Raw genomic sequence first — 25825 nt, 5'->3', positions numbered from 1 at the left:
TATCAACTTCAAGTTCATTATATTGCCTTCATAGCGGGAAAGGCAACAAATACATATTCTTGATGAAGTTGAATACCACATTATTTTCTGGAATTCTGAAACAAAAGAATTGCTGTCATAACAGCAAGTCGCCTGCAATCTAGTTACAGGATCCAGTTCAACTATTCAAGTTCCTAATATTTTTTCACTCCTAATATTCTTGGGATTTAGAAGCAAAACTGCAAAAGTACATTTTACCAATTACTCTGACGAGGAAAGTTGTTGACATTCAAAACTAAGAAACTTCCGCTCCTTGTACTTCTTGATTAACCCGCAATAAAACAATGCCTACGGTAATGAGAAATTGAATTGCAGGCACATAGTAGAAGCGCCTTAGTCTGGTGTTGGTGCACCTTGGTTGAGCTCTGCAAATCTCAGACCCACACGCATAGAATGCTTCAAGAACTTCTCAGCACATCGCCTGACACAGGTCTCCTCCTGTTTGTCTAAAGTTTTGCGTTTGAAATTGTCTACACAGTCCGTGAAACATCTTTCGACCAGGCTATTATACATTCTCAAGCTGCAATGGTTAAATACAAAAGAGACGAGGCTTTAGAGTTACAGTATAACAATATTATCATGAGAAAGTACTAAGTGAGACATGCAGTAACAAAATATAATCCCGTTCTAATTCTGAAGAATTTTGTACTTCAACATATTTTATTTTATTTAATTTAACATTTACAGAATCGAGCCTTATTAATTTCCTTTTACTAAGCTAGCCGGTTAAACTACTTCTATAGTCTTTAACTTTATGACTATCAAGGTAATATTATCTCATTTTCTCAATTCTCAAATCAGTATGTTCCAGCATTGGCCATAACTGATGCATACATCAGTGAAACAGAATCGATAGAACTAATGGGCGCGAAGTGTAGCAAGTTCTCTATGTCCTGTCTCTTGTATAATCAATATCCGAACAGGAATCAACAATTGCATAGTAAAAACAAACTTAAGAACAGTGGAATGTTTGATTAGTAATTTATTTGCTACATATCACAAAAAAAGACGCATTTAACTAACTAAAGGTCAGATAGCCTCCCGATCATTTTCCCTTTTAAACATATATATTGTCCTGCCTTATATGGATCCTTCAGTAGCTTTGACATACGTGTCGGTACATCGGACGGGTTTCAAAATACACTAATAATTGACAAAAACTTTGACATATCAATACCAGGTACTTCTATACACACATATAGGAATGATAATGAACCCATACAGAAAGATTTGTACAAAAATAGTGCCAAGAAAAAAATCCCTTAGAATAGAAATAGTGACCCCTTTAATTACATATTACAGGGTTGGTTTTGAAGACCTCTTCATCTTGCCCTTTCAAAGAAGTCCTTAACAGAATACTCACCGCAGATTACTTCGATATCATTTTGATAAGTCAAAGAATTTTTTTTATTTTTTTCGAAACTGGTAACATTAAATAAGTCAAAGAATTTCATTAATGAACATCAAGTCGGCATCAAAAATTTGTCAAGATGTGTATGTGACTTTGCTTGAGTCCTCCTTTCTTTCCACCAAGTTTGACCAACAATGCGTACAACATGGTATGTTTTGATATTTCAAAAAAAAATGTTCGATAACAACTTTTTAGAAGCATTCTTAAAAAATGTAATTAATTCAAGTTCACGAGAAGTGCTTCATAAAAGTTACTTTCTATAGTTTCATGTCATTTCTAAGGGTTTGGACTCTCAAGATAGGGCCTACAATAACAAGATAGGAGGGCCTATCTTGGCCTCACTACCAAGATAGGGCCTACAATAATAACTACTTAATCCAGCAAAATTAGTTCATTACTCTTGAAAAGAACTGACACGAGTAAGTTAGGGGATACTAGGGTTACTTCTAATGCCCTTAGTGCCCTCCCCTCAAATTTTGACAAAGGTGAACCCTCATGGGTACTGTCCAACCAAAAGAAAATAGGCATGTACCATTAATTTGGTATTTTATTTCTATCCTTTGGCTCCAAATTCAACCCTAAAAGAACTGTCTTCAAATCAATTGAACCCTAATTAATTTAGAAGTTGTTTGTGCATATAGTTATATTATTATCGAAGTATATAAAGATACTATACACACACGTGCACACACACATATATTCTTGTTTCGCACGTTTCTTCATTAAAGCATGCGCTTCATTTTGCGCTCGACACTTAAAACTCCATCAGATCTTAGTGCCTTTTTGCGCTTTTTCCTTCGATAACACTGCCTATTTCTAGGCATTCCACATTACACACTCAATACACACTTCCATCATGAAAGCCCCAGTTAATCAGTAGTCTCTCATCCACAAACATCACAGCAATCTAGAAAAGTTAATGCTCATGAAGCCCTAGTGTTATCCTCCTTTCCACTTCCTTTCTCAATATATTACTCTTTTCTCTCCTCTACCAATTTTTCTGACTTCAGAATGACTAAATTCACTAAGCTTGTGAAGACTCGTTAGCAATTATGAGTGAAAGACTAGTGGTGCATAATTGGTGCTGATCATAGGAGTATCATCCCAGTTTACAACATGCTGAATAAACCACCAAATTTACATTTACATATTGACTTAAAACCAACATTGGAACAAATTACCAGATACTTTCTATTTCAATTTAAAATAATATCAGCTTTGGAAAATAAGAAAGAGTTTACCACGTCAGAGGTTAAAGTTCTTCATGTTAGTTTAAAAGTTATTTGCTCTTACTCTTTCCTGGCAACAAATCAAAACTAAGTTTTTCTCTGCTAAAAGAATAAAAGCATGAGCTAGTTGCATATAGTTGGTGGCGAAAACTCAAATCACAGTTTGGGATCCTCATAGATCCTGATGTGAAACGTAGGACGAAAATTTTTGTGAATGGATCCTGAATTTGAAGCTATACGAAAGAATTGGGATTTGAAGACCAAAAGGGACTTAAAGACTATCTTGCATACGCTAATAGCAAGATATACCATTCTGTTTCACAAAATTCAATGTTCTATCCCGTGCCAAGGCAAAAAGCAAAGCAGTACCCTTTTCAAATACTGAAAGGGAGATATAAGGAAGGAGCTCACATGACCACAATCAAAGCTGCTGCAACCTATTACAGCCAGCTCAATGACATGTTTGATTCCAGTAACCAATTAGTTTATGTGACTACTTCTGCACAAACTTTTAATTTTAATTTTGATTACCCCCCATAAAGAAACAAGCTATATGAGGAATCACACCGCATTAAAGCTCGTATTGCTCCCCAAAAGGTTAACAGAGTACTAAGCCATTGTTTGGCCATAGATTTTGTGAAACTTGAAAAAAGGAGTCTTTGAAGTTGTGTTTGGACATGCATTTTATCTTGGAAAAAATTTGAAGTTCCTTATGTGGAAGAAAAATTTCACCCCAGTTTTGGTAGCTTCAAATTTTTTCAAAGACACAATCAATGTTTTTTAAAAAAAAAATCCAATATCTATGGACAAACGGGAGCTAAAAATGGAATCTTTCTTAATCAAACTGGAAAATCAAGCCAATAAAACATTTTCAATGGAAACAAAACTCACCGTCGCATTTAATTAGTTTTGATTACTCCCCCTAAAGAAACAAGCTTTATGAGGAACCATATCACACTAAAATTCATATTGTTTCCCAAGAAGGTTAACAGAGTAGTAAATCTTGTGAGAAAGTAAAAAATGGCTATCTTTCTTAATCAAACTGGTAAATCAAGACAATTTCTTCTAACAAAACATTTTCAATTGATACCAAACACACCCTTATTTAGTTTTTATTACTCCCCCTAAAGAAAGAAACAAGGTTTTGGAGGAATGACATGACATTCAAATTCATATTGTTCCCCAAAAAGATTAACAGAGTAGTAAATCATGTGCAAAGTGGTAAATTAAGCCAATTTGAGGAGAGTTCATTTGCTAGATTTGTTTTGTTGAGCGTAATTAATTAAAGATAGGAATACCTGTCACGGACTTGGAGCTGATCAATCATGGAAGCCATTCTAAGTTTATCAGCTTCAGGAAGTGCATCCAAATCTCCAATCATACTCTTATCCATCTTTATTCCTTAATCTCATCCAACACACAATACTTGCTTCTCTCTTGTGGAAAAATACTACTCCACTATTTGCTTTCTATGTAAACCCTAGCCAGTTGGAAAAGCCCTGCAAACCTGTCCTTTTCACCCTCCGCCTTTTTTAAATTACACTTCCTCACTATTTAATTTTAGTGAAAAACCTTAGGCCTGTTTGACCATGAAAATTTGAAGATATATATATATAGTTTTTGTTTTCAACGTGAAAAATTACATATACAAATTGGAATTGTGTTTGGCCACTAATACAAATTAAAGTTGTTTTACAATTTTTATGAGTGATTGGAGTGAAAACAACTTTTTGATGTTTTTTAAATTCCGAAAAATATTGAAATTTTATGGCCATACATGATTCCAAAATTTAAATCCGGAAAATATTGATGGCCAAAGGGCAATTATTTTTACCCCTCTGGAAAAATATTTTGATTTACCCTTTAATACACTTTGGAGTCATTTATATCCTCACTAATTATTCTCGCCTTTAACAGCGCTCTAGCTTGTTAATTCTGACTTCAATTATACTTTTGGGTCGTTCATAACCCTACTATTGGTAAATTATTGTGTAATTACCCTTGATTTGTGCGGAACTTTAACATGGATAGGATGAATTTCACGTTTCAAAATAATTTGAGAAAAATATTTAAATTTGCACCACTAATTTTGATTACAATTTAATTATCCTTTGTTTTACTACTGATTGGAGTTCCATTAGGGTCAACAACAGATACAAGACGTTATCTTTGACATTGGTAATGATAAAAGTCCGCACAACCTCAAAATATAACGAAAACAATATTAAAATATTTCCTTATCGCAGAGGGTTATCTTTGACATTTTCCCTTAATTTTACAATAACCCTAAGCTTGCAAGATTGGCAAAGCTCTGCCTTTATTTTGATATTACTTTGGAAATTTTTTAAGCAATGTTGGTTTATTGTCCATATATGCAGATTAAACAGAAACACATTATTGAATAAACAAAGTTTAAAAGAGATCGAACTTGGTAGGTTCTAATGTAATTATTTTTATTTAATTGTCGCGCAGTATACCTGTACTAGTTATTTTGGTATTGAACTTTTTCCTCCCCATATTCCAAGATATGCCTTTTTCCTCACCACTCCAAGGAACATTTATGGCATACTGCCAAAATTAAAGACTCTGACCACATCAATTTTGTTAATCAGGCTACCAAGGAAGTGGACCTGTAATTTAGGATTTAGAGACGGAGCCAGAATTTAAAGTCTGTGAGTTTGGGGTTTTAATTATTTAAAATTATTGAGTTCTAAATTAATAATTTGTACATATTTGACAAAAAGCTTAATACAAATATAAGGTCCTGACAAAAGCTTCATGCGAATTGGTGAACCCACTGAAGAAATTAGCTCATTCTTTGATTTAGGTTATTCAACATATTCCTTGGTTGAATAACCTGTTTGAAAAAGAAATATAAATAGAAGGAATAGATAGAAAATGATCAAAATGGTCCCTAATGTATGAACTTTGATTCCACATGATCCTTAATATATAAACACGATGGAAATGATTCTTAAATGTATTGCAAAAAGTGATCACTTTAATACTAACTCGTACAAGAGATAATCACCACTTTTGCTGTTAAATTAACGGAGGCCCTCGACATGCGCACTGCACGTGAACTATCAAACTACAAAACAAAGGTACCTTCTTATTTCTTTCAGGCCTATTTCAGAACGCATCAAAATTCTTAACTCTAATTTGAAAGAGCCATAGGAAAACTTTTGATATAAGAGTATAGCTTGAAGAAAATTACAATTTATGGTGAATATATTCGATGATGTATGGAAGGATGCTTAGAATGTCTTCGATTTGGCTAAGTAGGTTGTGCATGAATTGGCTAAGTAGGTTGTGCATGAAAGAAGACACCGAAGGCCTAATACCAAATTGATTATTTTTTGGATAATATTAAAAGATCATTTCCATCATGTTTATACATTAAGGAACAAATAGAACCAAAGCCCATACAGGACCATTTTGATCATTTCCTCGAGGAATAGATATTGCATTGCATAATCACAACAAGATACAGAATTAATCTCAGTACAAAAATGGAAAAACAGCTTTTCTATTCTTAGGATAATCTTCCCCAAACTTCTCCAAGTACCACTTATGATTCGAAACAGCCCGTGGAACCAAGTTAGCACAAGTGTACACGAAAAACGCCAGCCCGGCCCAAGACCACGTCATCAAAGCCCAGCCCAACCATTCCACTATCTCCCCCAAATAATTTGGACTGCTCACATACTCAAAAAGCCCACTTCTTGGAATCTTGTATCCAACCCCTTCACTCTTCAGGCCCAATAATACTCCATCGGCCCAAACATTCACCACCATACCACCTGCAAAAGGGTCATTAGCACAAATGTCCCTATTTTAGGGTGGTCTTTAATTTTTGTCCTCTAGTATTTTTAGCGGGGCGTAATTTAAATCTTGCTCGGAATATTTTACGTTTAACTTCGGCATATGCATCATGACATTCACATAAATTATGTCGGATAAGGCTAAACTTTCAACACTCAACATAATCTGAGAAACGGCATAATTTTAGATTTTGCTCGGCATATTTTATGTTTAACTTTAACATATGTATCATAACAACTGCACATATTATGCGGGACAAGGCGAAACTTTCAGCATTCAACATTATCTAAAAAATGCTACATAACTTATGTTGCATAACTTCATTCCTACGGTATTTATGTCGAGCAAGACAAAAATTCAGTTCCCGAAGATAAACATATTATAAAAATTATGTCGAGTGAAGCAGATATGGATATTTTCATTAAATAAGTAGCAAAAGGCAAAAATTAAAGACCACGAAGGACAAAACTTAAAGACCAGTGCGTTTGAAGGATAAACCGTGCAATTACTTTACCTGCAAAAACAACCAGCCCACCACAAAACCGTACCCAAAACAACTCGTTACTTTCATAATCAGCATAATGTGACACCCATCTGCATTGTATATATGAGTTTAAAATATTGTAAATAAAACCCGTCACCGCGATATTTAGCGGAAAATGACTAGTGGATTTTTTGGAAATGGGCTTACTACCAAAGTAGAGGCGAAGTGGATAAATGATAGTACGATTTGTGTAGTGAAAAATGAAAGGTGAAATGAGGACATAGGATAAAGGATTTTTGTTGTTTTTGCCAAAACGAAATATGAGAAATGTGAGCCAAAGTGTTGGGCTTTCCATGAAAGCCCATGCAAGTGGTGGTGAAATTGTAGTACCTGAATTACATGAACGTTTGTGTTTGCCGTAAGGAGAAGTGAAGAATTGGGCCAAGATGAATGTGGGTAGTGACATGAGGAGAATAAAGAAGATGATGAAGTTAAACAGATTTTCATCTGAGAACATGGTTACTGGTTACTGTAGTAGCCAAAGTTGTTTGTATGTAAACGTTCTTAGTGTAATAAATAAATGGGATCATCGATTTTTCCGCGCAAGTTTTAAATTGATGTTTGTGATGAGTGTGGGCCACGCTAGTAAAGTTAGCACCTACTATAATTAATACTCCACCTGGTCACTGTTCAGCATGCATGTTTAAAATATTACTCTTAAAACTTTGTGGTTTTTTGGCGGTGTCCGGTATCCGCATCAGAGCCCAACTATAGTCGTATTAGGGCCGCGTAGGGCCTCATTCGGGAGAAAGCGCTCCCTATCAAGGATTTTTCGATACGCAAGGCTCGAACCCGAAACCTCGGGTTAAGGGAGAAGCAGCTCCATCCGTTGCATCACATTCTTTGATGGTTACTCTCTAGAATATTAACGAAGTAATTTCTATTCAATTTCACACATTTTAAGTGCATATTTGGTTCTTTTTCACTTATTAATCAACTTATTAGCTTAATTAAGATTTCAATTAAATTAAGGACATATTTGGACCAATAATTTAACGATAACAGCATATGTGACTATACTATTAGTGAACGATAGACCTACTCAATTTCGAATACTTCAATGGCATATTTGGGCTTTTGCATATATTGTATTGTATTCTTTCTTCGTATGATATTGTTGTATTGGGGAAATTTAGCTAGACAGGTGGCATCTTAAGAGGGCCCCAAGTGGGATGCTGTGCCTGCAAGCTAAAGGGTCCCGATGGTGTTTCGAGAAAGTAGCTAAGGTCCGAAGCAGGATAGAGAACAGACACAGGAGAGTCCGAGAACTCCTCACGGCTGGCCTCCATTGTCACTAACTCGCGTCACATCTGTCAGCCTCGGGTTGTGCGTCGCAGCATGAAGGAATGTTAGAACTGTGGGCACGTCACATCACTTGTACTTTTAGATTGAAAAGCCTAGAGTTAGCATAGATAAATAAGCCTTCTAGAGGAAGGAAGCCCAATATCATCTCTCACACTTATAACCCTAGCAATTTTCTTACTCTCCAAGAGCTTTGAATATACAAATCCATTCTTATGACTTTTGAATTTTTCTTGTTCCATTAATTGTCTACTTTTTGCTTACAATATAATCTATCGTCACCTAACTTTTCTAGAATATTAAAAGGATTTGTGATCGAATACGCTCCACTTGTCTTTAACCTCATTTTCTAACAAATTTAACTGAGAATCCTAACCCTTTTTAGTAGTAGACAATTATATTATACTTTTTATACATTATGATAAGTATAAGTTTTAAACTTTGGATAAATCATATTGTGTTTTTCTGTCATTCCATAATATCACACAATAACAATATGGAGAATAAAGTTTTACAAAAATATTTAGCTAAGTTATGAGATGAAGTTATTATTATAAAAATGATAGAATAAAGGGTAAAATAAAATCATCAAATAATAAGTAAAGGGAAAGTAAAATAAAATAAAAAAATGATACAATTACACCAAATTGAAAATTATACAAAATGACATTTTTCATCGTTACGTAATAACGAATTTGATAACACAATACACTAAAATTGTAGCAGTAACAATTAAACAAACTTTTTAAAATTAACGAAACACCACAATGGGTAACAACAATACAATGGGAAACAACCATCCTAAGAAGTATGGTTGACAATTCAGAAGGAATCTTTTCTATGCTTTGCCTTTGCACTTCATTGTTCTCTTTCTCCTTTTAATGGCACTATATATTCACCTTCATGCATCTTCAGCCAGTTCCTAGAGCTTGTTCAACTCATAATAGTACTTCACTCATCTCAATTTAAGTATCTTACTTTCTTTTTTTATCTGTCTCAAAAAAAGTGTCTCAATATTTAGTAAGAATTCTTTACATATAAGTTTAATAAGTTGATTCGAAGGGCATTTTAATACATTACACATATCCTTAATTTAGGACCACAAAATTCAAAAGTCTCATTTTATTCCTTAAACTTTGTGTCCAGTAAAACTAAAAGACTTATAAATTGGGACGGAGGGAGTACTACTTAGGAAAATTTTGAGGAAGACTATCCCAAGAGAAAAAGAAAAATATTATTCCCGTTTATACTAAGTTTTTTATAGCTGGCTGTGATTATGCAGCGTATTAAATATTTCTACTATTTAAGTATCTTGAAAAGAATATTTGTATAAACCCAACATGAGCGTCGAAACTAAAATATTTCTGTCTTATTACTTGAAATTGGGACGGAAAAATCATAAATAAAAAATATTTTTTACTCTATCTTACCCTTATCTCTCTCCAATAAATATTTTCTAATCAATATTGACTATTTTCAAAAACATTTAATACTTAGGGTAAGATGAGAAAGATTTAATTAATTTTATCTTGATTTTATAAATGAACAAGTAATTTGGTATATATATTTTAGTAACGTGATCAAGTAATATGGGGAGGAAGTAGTAATTACTGCTATGACAAACATAGATGAATTTAATCAAGCTGCCTGAGTCTCACTTACTAGTTTATTTTGGTACTTTCTTCCCCATATTCCCAGATATGCCTCTCTTCTCACCACTCCATGGAACATTTATGGCAGACTGCCAAAACTTAAGTCTGTGACCTCATCAATTTTATTAATCAGGCTACCAAGGAAGTGCACCTGTAATTTACGTTATTCAACATATTCCTTGGTTGAATACCATTTTTGAATAAAGATGCTTTTAGTGAATATTTTTGCTAGTTATTTATTTTTTTATTTTTTTGTGAAAATCAAACGAAAATAGCAAGAAAAGTTATTGCATTGCATAATCACAACAATACACAAAATTAATCTCAGTACAAAACTGGAAAACAGCTTTTCTATTCTTAGGATAATCTTCCCCAAACTTTTCCAAGTACCACTTATAATTCGAAACAGCTCGAGGTACCAAGTTAGCACAAAGCCAGCAAGCTCAAAACTCAAAAATATTGTAAGGAATTAATGAATAGCATTGGCTGAAGTTTAGATATGGTGTGTCTTGTACAAGAATGACCAAGCTAAATAAATAAAACCACTAAATGTATTGTGCTCAACACTTATCAAGGTAGAGTACAAATGAAAATGTCCCGTTATTAGAACTGTAAGGATCACAAAAATGATGTGATGAACACTTATATCTTCCACGAAAAAATGATCTATTATCGAAAAATTTTGCTCAAACTCGCCTTTCTCAGGTTAAAGGCAATAATCCAGGTTCAAAATTGACGAATTTTGTGTAATAAGCAACTATTCGTGAAGCTATTGTTGAATTTTGAGAACTGGGAAAGCAATAACATCGCGGATGCTAGCAGAGTCTGTCAAAAGCATAACTAGCCTGTCGATGCCAAGTCCCTGAAAATGAATGTCATCCTTTAGTGTAGTCGATACAAGATATAAACAAGTATATGAGATAAGTGTTCGCAATTTGAATCATAAGTGTATAACCGGAATACAGTTCGAGTAAAATGTGACAAAACATGGTGCAATGGTCAGAATGTTTCAACTGTACTCATTGTGAATCATCAAAAACTATAAGTTCCATTATTTGGCAAAGTATGAACTTTAGAAAGAAAAACTAATCACCGCTGAATCAACATACCATTCCAGAAGCTGGAGGCATTCCATATTCCAAAGCTGTGAGAAAATCTTCGTCGAGAGTTACTTCATACGCGTCATCATCGTCATCTTTGTTCTCTTGTTCCTTATTTAAACCTGATGCTGCTTTTTTCTCATTATGCTGCCTCACTTGCTCTTCCAAGCGTCTCCTCTGCAGCAAGTTTAAACACGACAATAAATTTTTGTTCTGCATAAATAGCATGCAGTACATCCAGACCAACAAATAATTCACTAAATATGTCGTGCCTACTCCTTTTTCCTGCCACTGAGGTTCGACAAATTTGGGGAAATTTGAAGTCATATAACTATGAGAAATGTTGAGAGCTGAAAAACTGCCATACCCTCTGTTAAGAATGAGCAGAGATCCGACAAAATTCAAAGCAGAGCAACTAATGACTTCCGTTGTTGAACACACTCGTATAACATAAAACTAAAATAAAGCTCAAAGTCAAGGCTAGCATGTGTTATAGCAGTGTGATACGATTTCATTTCAACAGCTTCCAGTGAATTTCAAATTCTTCAACTTTCCAGCATTATGGAAAATCCCTCTTATCATGGCTATATGAGAAGATGTTCATGGATTCAAATCATAGAAGCAAGAGTGTTCCCACCGAGAATTTCATGCCAAGCACGAGTACAAGTATTGGTAAACATTTGTAATCTGAAGGCATTACTAAAAGAAGTGAAACAAAATGATGCGTCTGACCAAGCAATTCTAAGGAATCAACTAGCATAGATTCTTAGAACAGCTGGAGTAATCTCCAAGTAAGAAACATGATAGAGTGTACAGGATAAGTTTCTTTTAGAGCACCGTGGCCGGGTAGAGTGGTTTCCCTGTCCTATCAGGTCCTTGAACTATATTCTTTAAAGCGAACTATCTTTAAAGAGATTGGAAAGCACTATGGCAATTTTTTAGCTTGAGGGACATAACCACTTCTTTCTATTTCTTTTTTATAACCGTGGTGTCCGGGCCAGCTTGCACGCACTTCGACTAATTTCACGGGATACGTGCCACCTCCCACCAGCAACATGTACCAGCCTACCAGGTAACTGTGTCCACCAAGGCTGGGACAGATGGGAAGAAACCACCCAGTCCTTTTTGTCTCTGCTGGGATTTGAACCTGAGACCTTATGGTTCTCAATTCACTTCATTGATCACTAGGTGGGTGCATAACCATTTCTTTCTATTCTTCTTATATAGGAATTAACAATCTATCATTTTGATACTACAGAGGCAACAGATTCTCTCACTTTTTTGTATTTCTTTTTTCCCATATGGTCTACATTATTATTTCACAAGCCATTAGGTCGCAGGAATGCGTACACCCCCTTGCTAGATTAGGCAATATCAAAATTCCTCAAAGGCTACAGAACAGCAAATTAAAACAAACGGATGGTACACAGTTTCAAGATTTCAACACCAGAATACCTGGTCCAGAGGATCAGTTAATTCTGAGAAGGCATTCGCCATCTCACGACCACAAATGAATAGCTCGAATCTCTCAGTTAAACCTGAATGCCTGCAAAAAGCAAATATCACGTAACAAGATAGTTGATGTATATAATAGAAGTGACAAACCACTAAAGCAGTCAACTTCTGTCCTATAATTTTTTGATCAGGTAAAACAGACTCTACTTTTGTAATATATTAAACAACCCAATATTCATTTGAAGGAAAATATTACAAGATCCAATATTAACATCAGGAAACTTATAGAGAAAAAGCTCCAATGTTATCAAGAATCAGCATACATAATAGCAGAATCCATATCATCTAAACAACCAAAGAATCCGAATAGCTGAAAGGATAGCAGAGCATCTTTTGAAAAAGGAAGATCACTTTGAGTTGAATTAAACAATATCCATAAGCCAGGACTACTAGACGTGACCTTCAAAAAATTCATTCTGCCTATTCTTGAGGTATTGGAGATTGCAGCAACAAAACTCAAATATCTGGAAACATCTCAGAGAGCAAAGCTAGTAACTTTTAATTGTAAGAAGTACAAGAGTGAGTGATAATTCAGAAGGTGATCATAGCATCAGAACTTTCATCTAATAAAGAAAGTGATTAAACACTGATATGCAGTTACAGTTGTGTCAACATTCAAGAGAGAACTAAAAGAAAGTCTTCCAGTTTACTGCTTGTTTGAGAATTCAGTTGAAGGTTCAGTACCTTCTATGTGGTTTGGCCAGTGGAGATATTTCAATAGGATAGTCCAAGACAAAAGTCGGTTGTACAAGCTTTGGTTCTACTACCATCTCAAAGACCTGAAAATGGTTATAACACAAAGCAAGTTCACATTAACAAACCATCTTAACCAATAAGATACACTGGGCATTGATATGTGGTTAAATGCTGCTAGTTCTATGCATCTGCAGATAAGAACATAAAGAATGCTAAAGAACATTATCACCTCATTAAGCAAATGGCCAACAGAAGAGCATGCTTCAATTGAACTCTTATCCAGATCATCACCAAGAATATCAAATGCTTTACGAGTATGTTCTTTAGCAGCTTTAAGATCGTCACCAAAGTTTTTAAAATCAATCCCTGTTGCTTCTCTCACAAGATTATGCATTGTCTCCCTCCTCCAAGGTCTGTCCAAGCAGATCTCCACACCCTGCAAAAAAACATAAAGTTTGATTCCTTAGATTAAAGTTAAAAGGCGATAGAAAAAAGAAAATGAAATACCAAAGGTAAGATCAAAAACCTATTAAGCATAAAACTCATAAATCACTGAAAAGTTAGTTCAACTCATTAAATGTGTATCCAAACCAGTGCTAAATCATTTTACACATTCTCCAAGAAAACATATGCAGCACATGAAAAGACATGATGCAGGATCTCTGGAAAAATTAAAAAAAATATATGGTTTGCATCAACTCAAGGAAACAGGTCAGATATCCAAATGGTAACTAAAAAATGTTTAACTGGACATTTTTGGGCCAACATTATTTAGCCATTCAAAATTATTTTGTAATGATGAGAGAATATGTTTGTAGCCAGATCAAGAAAGAACTAGGTTGGCTTCTAAGGGAACTTAAACGAACAAGCAAATCCAGATGCTCGCAAGTTTAATCAATTTCAGTATTATGCCTTCAATATAAGAATGGTTGCCATGTGTATTCCTGTAAATGACTAGTATCATGTTTGACAGAGAAGATACTTGAAAGTGCAAAGAATAATCACCAATTTTAAACACTAATGATGAATATTATCCAGAGGAAAAGATACTTACCTGATAATCAACTTTAAGTTTCCCATTAACTGCAAGGGCACATCGTGTCACAATCTCTTCTGCCATATTCATCATGCTTTCATAGTCAGAGTATGCTTCATACATCTAAAATCAATGATTGAAATGATTAATGATCATTTTGAAGGAAAATTATTTGATTAAACATTCTCCAAATGGATTTGTAAATTCGCTTTGAAGCCTGTTGAGTGTCCCACATCGGCTAGGGATGGAAGATTTGGTCTCCTTATATGGACTTGGACAATCCTCACCCTATGAGCTAGCTTTTGGGATTGAGTTAGGCCCAAGATCCATTTCTTCACATGGTATCAGAGCTAGGTCCATCCCAATTCATGGTTTACCGATGTTGGGCCCCATATTAAATTGTTCACGCTCCAGATGTCTAGCCCTGGTTTTGGGGGGGGGGGGGGGTGGGGGTGTGTGGGAATTTGGTCTCCTTATATGGACTGGGACAATCCTCACCCTATGAGCTAGCTTTTCGGATTGAGTTAGGCCCAAGATCTATTTCTTTACAAAGCCCAATAAACTAAAAAATGACAAGTCCTTTGACAAAGAGCTATTACCTCAATGGTGGTGAACTCAGGATTATGACGAGTTGAAATCCCTTCATTGCGGAATATACGGCCAATTTCATAAACTTTTTCGAATCCCCCAACCTATAGATATGCAAGAAATATGATAGACTGTTACAAAGAAGCAGAAGAAACACAGCTCTTCTAATAAGAGTGAGGGGAAGTATAAGAGAAAGAAGGGGTTCTTTGCTTCCCCTTTTTTTATTTTGTCCTATGTGCACAAATGCACAGGACTAATCATGGTCCCAGCACCTATTCAATCTTTTACGCTTATCTCCATGAAGAACTAAATAGTTAAAAGTAGTCTCATGTAAACATTTTCTTGGAAAAGAATATAATGTAAACTACAGGAAAAGCTCACCAACATTCTCTTCAAATGAAGCTCTGTTGCAATCCTCAAATAAAGATCCCTTCCAAGAGAATTATGAAATGTAATAAACGGCCTAGCTTCTGCACCACCAGCTGCTCCCTAGTAAAATGAAACTGATTAAACACAATAGCAAAAATGTGCTTCTTAGACACAACTAAAATCCAAATCCTCAAAAGGAGAGGGAAAAATCAAATAGATAGGATAAAGTCAGAATCACAGTTTTTTGTACGTAACTACTAATATATCAAGTCTTTCTTCTTTTAATTTTTCTATTTTTCCTTTATATACTCACGCTTAATAGGTCAGCAGGGACGGATGTATGGCAGAAGATACGGGTTCATTCGAATCCAATAGCTTTATCTCAAACATTGTATATATGTTAAAAGTCCACTAAATAAGTATAAGTAATACTCCCTCTGAGCCAATTTATGTGAGGGTGTTTGACTTGGCACGGAGTTTGAGAATGAAAGGAAGACTTTTGAAACTTGTGGTCCAAAATAAGTCATAGATATTTGTGTGGCTAGAAATCATTTCATTAGGGGTAAAATGTGAAGTTTAAAGTTAAATTGTTACTAAATATAGAAAAGTGTCATTCTTTTTGTGACTGACCAAAAAGAAAAGAGTGTCACATAAATTGGGACGAAGGGAGTATATTTTACACCCAATAAATCAAATGGACTTTGATAGAATTCAAAATCAAACCCATAAAGATCAAATCTTGGATTGACCTCTGTTTAGATTCTCTACCTTTTGATGCATGCCACATGTATATGAGAGTTCTTTCCAATGACTTAATTCAACAATTTACTTTATCGAAAATGGAAGAGATTAACGCGAGACTCATCTAGATCCTTCCATTCAAGGATATTTGTGGGGATTGAAAACCTGTCAGTACCCCTTTCTTCTAACAACCAATATCAGTTAAAAAACCTATATTCCCTGAACAAGAGGAGCAACCATTCTGCTGCATCCAGCACTTGTAGTTTACAAAAGTAAATATTTTGACTCTGAAAACATATTATACTCTTTCATGGAAGAGTAGCTCACAAGCTTAATCGAAAAACACTAAAATGGAAAATAAATCACAACTTAATAGGAGATCATTTGCCCATACAACCAAAAGGAAATTCACAAACCTGGAGAACAGGTGTTTCAACTTCCAAAAAGCCAAAAGATTCCACTGCATTACGTATTTCTGATACAATCTACTGAAGGAGGGATTAAATCAGCATGGAATATAGTGCACACTTTTCATAGGAAAAGAAGAAGAAATATTATGCTTTTACAACGTCCATTACTGCCTATTGCAGCAGAACTTCTAGAGAAAGTAGCAGAATTAATTTACTACAAGTCTCCACTTTACGTAATTCCAGAAAGACAACAATATCACTAAGCAGAAATATTATACTTCTGAGGTTAACTTCATTTGCGAGAGGCTATTGCAAATTACTCTGGGAAGATTCAAAGAAACAAATGCCCAGAGCAGAGAGAACAACTGAGAGTATTTTCATTTATACTTGAAAATTCATAGTAGTATCTTGTAGATTGTGGTTTTCATTAGTTAAATGTGGTTATAAGTCCATTATTTTATAGAGGACAACTTCGCAATGATATATATATATATATATCATGAAGCTACAATTATAAGCTGAAAAGTAGCTTTAAATTTAGGGCCCGAATTGAGCTATTTATAGCTCATGATCTCGATGGAATAGATCGAACTAGAAACTTAATCAAGTAAATCAGACACCTGGATCCTTAATGAAGGAGAGACATTATAAAACCAAAATAAGAGCCAACGAAAAAGAACCTCATTCATCGATGAAGAAAAAGGACAACAATATCATTCTTTTAATAAGTGAGATATCAGCTATATGATTTGCTAAATGCATTTCTGAAATCATCTACCACCAACAGAGAGAGCAAAATGCATGTTTGTAAGCAATATTTAAAAATCTAGCTTGCAATATTAACCCGTTATAACAAAAATACATTATGAACTAGTAACCAACTGTTAAGAAATAATGAGATGATATAGGAAGTGGAGGATGTTAACCAACAGATAGTTCGAGATCAAAGTAATAACAGAAAACTATATGCTCCCTAACTCTCAAAACTGATGAAGTCTCCAGTCATTTTAGTTTAGAAGGAGGAAATAGAAGAAAATTTGTAGACCAACAATCACAAACTATTAACTTGGCAAATATCCATACTGCTTAGTAAAAGTAATTTACTGGAAGGTTTAAAATGCAAGAGGTAACCAACTGATGATAAGAGAAAGACGATATTGTACTTTTGACGTAACAGTCAGAAGACAAATAAATAGCTAACCTACCTTTGCCCTCTTGCGAAAGGTATCAACCACCTCAGGATTTGCAATCATGTCCACATACCTATCATAAACAGCAAGGAGAGTGAACACACCCTGAATAACTTTTTCATGCAACAGTACAGAAAATTAATCATTTGACTGGTTTCCTCCTTGTATGCATAAGATATCATGAGAAGAAAGTCAGAGAAACGTTTGTAATTGAAGATATCCTCTCCGGAAACCCGACACTGAAATATAGTTGTAGATATATGCCAAATGCCCAAATATAAGGTAGATTGCATATTTTCCTTTGCTTTAGCTACTTTAAATGATCAAGTTATGTGGAAGCAAAAAGCAAAGCCCCCAGGGATTTGTTCTAGCGGTACTAGCCTTTGGATAGAGGGGCCTTATTCAGAGGGTGTGCTAGGCCCATTATTCATCGAGTTTCAAACAAGAAAGTGAAAAGCAAATACAAGCAGCCACAAGGGGATTTCTCGGTTATTAAAAAAAGAAAGTGAAAAGCAAATACAAGCAGAACTGCATAGCAAGAATACGAGGCAAGGGCACCAACACATATGCAGACAACCCCTGGAGAAAAACTTATAAGAGTTGCTTATGTATGTACCATCTACCATTCTATGAATTGACCAGAATATCTAAAATTATTCTGGCTGAAAAAAATGTGACAGTCATATTATGTATCCAAACTGAGAAGATAAAAATTAATTGTGAAATGACCTATTCTAGAGAATTTCTATGATAGTTGTGCAGTCACCCTCCTATAATGAGTCAGTACCATGTAACTAGAAACTTCAACCAAAACTGCACAAGAAATAAAACTCACCGCTGTCGATAACGCTTGTCTATATCTGTTAAGCCATGATATTTGTCCGGCAATGGAAGCAATGACTTCGTGAGAATTGAGAACGAGTTCACACATACAGATAGCTCCCCTAGAAAGAAACCGGGAATTAGTACTTCAATGAAAAGGGCTTCAAGACTTCAAGACAACAGCTCAAACAATAACAGAAACAAAGTTCAAGAAAATATGATTCTCGTATTTGCAAAAACCAATTACTCAAAATCATGCATGTCTTTTTCGGGAGTTTGGAATCATAAACCAAATCAAACTTAAATTGATACGTTGAATTTGTAAAACTTGTATCCAATGCAATTGATCCTAATGGGACAAAATCTGAAAAAAAAATCAATTGGATCCGCATTACTCTTTCAGACACAACTTTATCTTCTAGTTTATTCTTTCAGAACACAAAAAATCAAATATGATCCTATTTTAACTCTTAATATTAATGTCAAGTCGAAAAGGATAAGCTAATTGGACAGAGTGTACCAAAATACATATGTAATATCTGCAAAGAAGTCGTGTTTATTCCTAGCCTAAATTTGGCATGTTCTTTGGTGTAGGCAGCCCTTGATCTAATAGATCTCTCATATATGTTCACCTCTAAGGTTGAAAGCAGCCTACTAAGTGGTCTCCTATGTACCAAGGTTTTTATTTTTCTTGTAGCTTTCTTTAGTCTAAAAGCCCATGTTTATTCAATTCAATTTGTCTTTTTTTTTTTTTCCACCCCAGCAACGATATGATCAAAAGAAGAAAGAAGACAGGAAATAAAAGAAAACTCCTTTCTTGATTGCAACCTGAGGGACAGCAAAGAAGATAGTGTATAATTCACTTTTTTGCTACACATATATTCTTGATGTGTCCACATGTACATTGAATTATTAGTTAATCAAGGAGTTTGCTAATATTCCCTCCGTTCCATATTAGTTGCCATGTTTCCCTTTTGCACGTCCCTTAAGAAATCATAATTAAGAAGTTTATTTTACTAATTTACCCTCATCTCTCTTCAATAAATATGCATTTTATTTAACAACAAGACTAAGCTAATCTTATTGATATTTATTCAATGTCAAGAAGAAAGCAACATCTTTTTTACTGGGTTGCAAGCTCTAGTTAGGATTTTAAAACTTTCAGCGATAGACCCAAACTGACAATAAGATGAAAAGGAAGAGGAAGAGGATTCAAATATTTCACAAGACTACCAAAGGCAAAAAAATCACAGATGCCTTTATGAACTAATCTCTGATAGGTTTAAGTTACTTCCAGGTTCAAGGATCTAAACTGTTGAATACAGTGATCTATTCATAAAAGAAATAAGAATGGATGTCAAAGTAGAACTAGGATGGATATAGACACAAAATTACCTTTCTCTGTGCGCTTGATTGAACCATTTGCACCCAATATATCACCAATATCAACAAGAGTCTTCAATTGCTCAAACTGACCGACAAGCCTTTCCTTCTCACAGTAAAGCTAAAACCAACAATAACTTATTTTAGGAGAGTGCAACATTTGTCTGTTCAAAGATTGCTAATTTAAAGGTAAAAGGTTGTTGTTTATCCAGAAATACAAGAAAATATATTATAACAGGTTCTAGGGATATATCTCAGACTGGTTCCTAACTTGTAAATTGTCAACAGAACCTAAAAGTTGCAATCCCAGTTTTTTCTGCACATAATTGCTAAGAGCTAGACAAGAAACACATGAAAGATGCTGAAACACAGTTTAAAAGGAATATGCAGTTGAAAACTTCGCATATCAAATAGAGATAAGCACTATCTAGGTCTGGATATATCCCTGAGAAATGCCCCTAATCCATATCAAGGACTGACTCAGATGATTTCGACAAATCTAGTAAAGAAACCAAATGCCAGAACCATCAATCATATTTAAGGGAATCCTATTACATGTGCAACCGGAAAAAGAGCCAGAAAGCAATGGAACGGCACGCATGCCCCTCTACCAACTTCATTGTCTGGTTTGTAAAAACATTTGCAGGTAAAGGAAGTCTGTTGTTCAGTTCAAAAAAAAAAAAAAGGTCTTTGTTGCAGGTTACTTCACACTTATTGACTTGTACATATATATTTTAGCAGCCACAATGCTAATGAAACAAAGGTGACTAACTCCAACTTCTTCTCAGTAAGACGAGGATCTATATGCATGTTGAACTTGCAGAACTGATAAAATGTGATTTGCATTATCTGTTTCCATTATTTGTACAATGCTACCCTTCTCCATCTCCTGTATAATTGCATGTTGCACATGAAGCCATCCTGCACAACTAATCTTTGTTGCTTTTTATTTCTCAAGCCTATTTTCCTTCCCCCCCTACTGAGTGTAAACTAAGTAAGCTTCACTTGAAGCAGCATAGGCATTAACGTAAGTTCTGTGCTTGTCTACTTTTGTATTTTTTTTTAAGTTTAGTGCTTAATCACTATCACCTGAATTTTAATTTATTGGGTAGATTTTGAAGTTGTAAAATTTTTGGAACCTTATCATGGAAATGAGATTTTAAGACTTAAAAATTGAAGTTTGAAATTACCATCTTCGAAGCCTATGAGATTTCAAGTTTAAGATTATGCCTTATAGCTTTATTAGTGCATAGTGATATGACATGAATTTATACATTAGACTACTAGCATGTTTGCCAAGGGTCTATCAGAAACAATCTCTCTACCCCACAAAGGTAGGAGTAAGGTCTACGTACCTCCCACCCTTCCCAGTATGTTGTTGTTATATCAATCATATTTAACTAGATGTCTTAAGACTCTGTATTTAATAGTAAAGCAGAACTACAGCTATTGCAGCTAACAGACAGCAATCAATGTGAACACCCAAAGCAAAAAAAAAAACAGTAAGTAGATTGTTGCAATATAAAAACCTGAATCATGCCAGAATCATCTCTTAAAGTTAAAAAAGCGAGCTTTCCAAAAGCTCTGCGAGCCACTATTCTTCCTGATATAGAAACATAATCATTTTCGCTGTTTGACTCTTCACCATTTCCCAGATTCTTATAAATCTCTTGCAGCTGACTGGCAGTGTGAGTCCTATCCCACTTGTAAGCATAGGGTTCCAAGCCATTGCTTCTCAATTCTTCCACCTGATGGAACAATATTAAGCTACATTTTACAAGCTGCTCTCATAAGTCATAGTTACATCTACACAAGCTTAGATATAGTATGCATCTCGATGTCCAAGGTCAGCAAGAAACTAGCATATGTACTCATAATAAAGCCGAGATCCATAAAGATTTTGACGTTTAGAGATCCACCAAGCATTGAGGTCGAATGTTTTTATCCTCAGAAACTAGAACACGTGCTCATAGTAAAATCAAGATTCATACCCAGAAATTCTAAATAGGTTCACAAATACTCCTTTTACCCCAATAAAAGAATAGTTACAGATGCCAACTCCATAGCTAAGTACTAGCTCCACCCAATTTATGTAACACTTATTTCCTTTTAGGACGTCCAAATGTTTAAAACCATTCCATTCCTTTACTTTTACCCTATGTTGCTCGGACTAGCTCCACCCACACCGACACCGACACCGGATTTATGTAAATGACACTTATTGGACCAATCCTTTGAGGCTAAATTGAAAGAAACGGAGAGCGTCCAAATGTTTAAAAATTAAAATTTAATTATAAATGAAACATAACTATAAAAAATCCAAAGATTTAGTTATTTTTCTTATAATTTTGAATTATTTTAGCTTATCCTCACCTAGATCCGTACCCCTAATTAATCCGTAGAAAAGTCCGAGCAACATTAATTAAAGAAAACATTAATAAGAATTGCACAACTTTCAAAATTCAATTTTATTAGATCATTACTATAATATATAAAACTTGAACTTCATACTCAATCAAACATTGTCAAATGGGATGAAGGGAGTAGTAGAGGGTTTTTTACTGGTGAATTCTGATCTTTAAGGCCCCAAGTACATCCAGAAAGCATTTCTTATGATTATTTTTCTTGACAAGTCAAACAACTTTATAAGTGTAAACTGCTCCAAGTAGGGCTGATATGTGAAGCAAACCTTGTGCCTTTTGTAAATGCAGGTTGCTGAGGAAATACCATCAATGTCTAGTTCATATGCATTTAGCATTTCACACCAAATAAGCTATGGAACATGTCCCAGATTCTTAAGCCGTGCATGGGAGTTAGGACCACACTGTAAATGCAGTTCCAGGAAACATAAAAGGAATCTGCCTTATAATTATAAATCTAAAGCAAACGAAGAATTGTAGGTCAATACGAATAATTATAGTATGCAATAGTATTATGTATAACAACTGATCTGGATTCTTAAAGGTAATGGAAGGTCCCAATGAACCCCAAGCTAACAAGAGTAGACAAGTTTCCACACCTGTACCTTGACTAAATTAAGCTATATGAGCAAACCACAATAATAATATGATCCTAAAGTGAAAGAAATGTCAAGTTAACTAAAAACGGAGATCAATCTTTGCTGATCCATATGACAGTGATCGGTTATGTCAAAGATTGGTGTAACTAAAATTTATTGACCCCTGTTACAAAACATTTTTTTATCGCCCGAATAGAGTAGAATGGTTACAGAGGATTATATAGCCTACCCCAAGAATATTGGTAACGAAGCCTCCTAGTCAACTGATTGTATTGGTTAGCAAATATTCGATTGTAATCACGCCATTCACTTATCTCAACAAACACTCCTGTGTATAACTTCCATATATAACTACTAAAAGGGCCATTGTCATAAAGATACAATTTGTAGAGTCATTCCTCCCACATTCAACTAAATTCCAGTCGTTTGGTTCTAACAAAAGGATATGATATGTAACTGGAATGCTCATATGAATATTCACAATCATTAAAAAAAGTGAACTTTACCAACTATTTGATTATAATCAGGCCACTAATTCCACAACTACTAGAAAGTCCATTGTCATAAAGATACAATTTTTACACTGACCGTTGTCTTTTTTTTTTTTTTTTTTTTTTTTTTTAATAGGGACACTGACCATTATCATAAAGATACAATTTTGACACTCAATACTCCCATATTCAACTAAACTCCAGCCGTTTCTGCTGCACCTTGTTTCTTCTAACAAAAGGTGGTGATATGTAACTGGAAAAACCATATATTCACAATTATAAAAAATAAAAAAATAAAAAAGTGAGCTTTAACACTGACCAATATCATAATAATAAAAAATTTACACTGACCATTGTCATAAAGATACAATTGACACTCAATGCTCCCTATTCAACTAAACTCTAGTCGTTTCAGCTGCACCTTTTTTGTTCTAACAAAGGGTTATGAGATGTAACTGGAAAACCCATATATTCACAATCATAAAAATAAAAAATAAAAAGTGAGTTTAACACTGACCATTGTATAAAGATACAATTTTCACCCTCAATACTGCCATATTCAACTCAATTCCAGTGGTTTCTAATGCACCTTTTTTCTTCTAACAAAAGGTTATGACGTACAACAACATACCTAGTGTAATCCCACAAGTGAGGTCGGGGGACGGTAGAGTGTATGCAGACCTTACCCCTACCTTGGCAGGTAGAGAGGCTATTTCCGATAGACCCTCGGCTCAAGTAACGCAGAAACAACATCAGGATAGCAAAAAAACTAAACCAGAAAAGACAACAAGTAGTAATAGAAAACTAAGAATAAGAAATATGCGAATACTAAAATAAAATACAAGAAAATGACGGAAATAATACTGATCCAACAAGAAAGGAAAATACTACCAATCCTACCACTAGCACTTCTACCCTAGTCCTCGACCTCCAAACCTTTCTATCTAGGGTCATGTCCTCGGTAAGCTGAAGACTAGCCATATCCTGCCTGATTACCTCTCCCCAATACTTTTTCGGCCTACCTCTACCTCTACCACTCTTCCAGCCTCTCACACCTCACTGGACTATATAACTGGATTATCCATATATTCACAATTGTGATAAAGATACAATATTTACAGTCAATACTCCCATATTCCAAGTAATTGGACTACCCATATTATCATAAAAGAAAGGTAAGGTTTAGAAGAAAGCAATAGTAAACTAAAGTAGTAGTAATAAAGTTACCTTGTTGATACGAATGGCACGAATAGCTTCTTTATCTGAAGTGGAAGTAGAAGTAGAGTTGCGGTTGACTCTAGTGGAAGAGCAGCAACGAACAATGAAGAAAGGTGTATTATAGGACAAGGGTGGTCGAAATTTAAAAGAAGCAAAGTGGATAAGCTGTTTCAATGGCTGCAAACCTTCCATTCTCACACTTCTCTTCTTTCTCTCTTTCCCCTTTTCTTCCCTATTTTTCCCAACTTTAAATAAGGGATTGAGGTGAAGAGGACACTCAACTCTTCAATTAAAAAAAGGGACAAAGTGGTTCTCGTGTTTTTTTTCCTTTTTTTTCTTTTTACTAACTTAAATACTAATTAAGTAAAATCGGATTATATTAGATATTTAGAACTTTAAAAAAGGGAGTAAATTTATATTACTCAAACTTTGAAAAAAATGCCAAAACTTATTTGCTCTCCCCTCTTTCTTTCAATCCCCCTTCAACAGGAACTGTACAAAAAAATACCTCTCATTTTTCTACGTTGTTCTTTTATGAGATTTTGCTAAAATTTCACTTCAACATCATCTTGCCATAATATCAGGTATTTCCTTTATTTTGTTTCCTTCAAACCGTTAGAATTAGGGTTTAATGAAGAAGAAGAACATAAAGATTATGAACTTTGATTTTGCTAGTATCAGACAGAATTTTCTATCTCTCAATACTTCTTTTACTGTTATTAGCTGCGATTTGATGGTATTAAAACGAAAATTGTTCTGGGTTGAACTTTAGCACCAATTATATTAGTTGTATTAAAAAGAAAATTCAATTGGTTCAAATTAGATACAGTATGTCCCCAACAACTTTTGCAGTTGCTGGAACAACTTCTGCATTTGTTAGGATAACTTCACCAGTTGTTCTAGCAACTGCAATAGTCATTGGAATAAATGCAAAAGTTGTTAACAACTTTGTCGGTTCTAATAGAGACCTTTTAACAACCAATTCTGTGAATTCTCTTCCGATCATTTTGTAGGCGTAGGACAATTTTGTTTATTGCTGGCACACAACTTTAGAAGTTGTGCTACAAATACAGTTGTTGTTCAAATTTTTTTTTTTTTTGGTATTATTAAATTGTATCATTTACTAATTTTAACTTTTTTTGTGTGTAGATAAGATAAAATGGGCCAACATAAGAGGAAGAGAACCAGTTCACCTTGTCCTGATGCTAGTGAAAAATCTAGGAGCTTAGCTACGCTAGAAAACAA

General features: G+C 34.7%; 3 protein-coding genes across 4 annotated transcripts; all 3 read right to left on the bottom strand.

Annotated features, from left to right (window-relative positions):
• LOC132049730 (mitochondrial import inner membrane translocase subunit Tim9) lies at positions 1-4121 on the bottom strand. The gene is made up of 2 exons (XM_059440649.1): positions 3978-4121; positions 1-559 (listed from the first exon to the last, which is right to left on the bottom strand). Exons 1-2 carry the CDS (start codon positions 4070-4072, stop codon positions 373-375), a joined length of 282 nt encoding a protein of 93 aa, XP_059296632.1. The 5' UTR covers positions 4073-4121; the 3' UTR covers positions 1-372.
• A 1896-nt stretch (positions 4122-6017) lies between these two features.
• Positions 6018-7545, bottom strand: LOC132050945 (steroid 5-alpha-reductase DET2). 2 transcript variants are annotated; one of them, XM_059442269.1, is made up of 2 exons: positions 7019-7545; positions 6018-6482 (listed from the first exon to the last, which is right to left on the bottom strand). In XM_059442269.1, exons 1-2 carry the CDS (start codon positions 7503-7505, stop codon positions 6181-6183), a joined length of 789 nt encoding a protein of 262 aa, XP_059298252.1. In that variant the 5' UTR covers positions 7506-7545; the 3' UTR covers positions 6018-6180. The 2 variants fall into 2 exon arrangements, with proteins under 2 accessions (XP_059298252.1, XP_059298253.1); XM_059442270.1 differs by having other exon boundaries at positions 7379-7545.
• A 2920-nt stretch (positions 7546-10465) lies between these two features.
• On the bottom strand, positions 10466-24824 carry LOC132049727 (lysine--tRNA ligase, chloroplastic/mitochondrial). The gene is made up of 14 exons (XM_059440643.1): positions 24590-24824; positions 21382-21600; positions 19865-19973; positions 18483-18591; positions 17663-17720; positions 16464-16532; positions 15319-15426; positions 14949-15041; positions 14368-14472; positions 13543-13749; positions 13302-13396; positions 12558-12648; positions 11112-11279; positions 10466-10864 (listed from the first exon to the last, which is right to left on the bottom strand). Exons 1-14 carry the CDS (start codon positions 24770-24772, stop codon positions 10772-10774), a joined length of 1707 nt encoding a protein of 568 aa, XP_059296626.1. The 5' UTR covers positions 24773-24824; the 3' UTR covers positions 10466-10771.
• Between the last annotated feature and the right edge of the window lie 1001 nt (positions 24825-25825).

Source organism: Lycium ferocissimum, chromosome 3 (assembly GCF_029784015.1).
Source record: "Lycium ferocissimum isolate CSIRO_LF1 chromosome 3, AGI_CSIRO_Lferr_CH_V1, whole genome shotgun sequence".
Classification (NCBI taxonomy): domain Eukaryota; kingdom Viridiplantae; phylum Streptophyta; class Magnoliopsida; order Solanales; family Solanaceae; genus Lycium; species Lycium ferocissimum.
The sequence above is the reverse complement of the archived record's forward strand: the minus strand, read 5'-3'. Positions and strand labels throughout refer to the sequence as shown.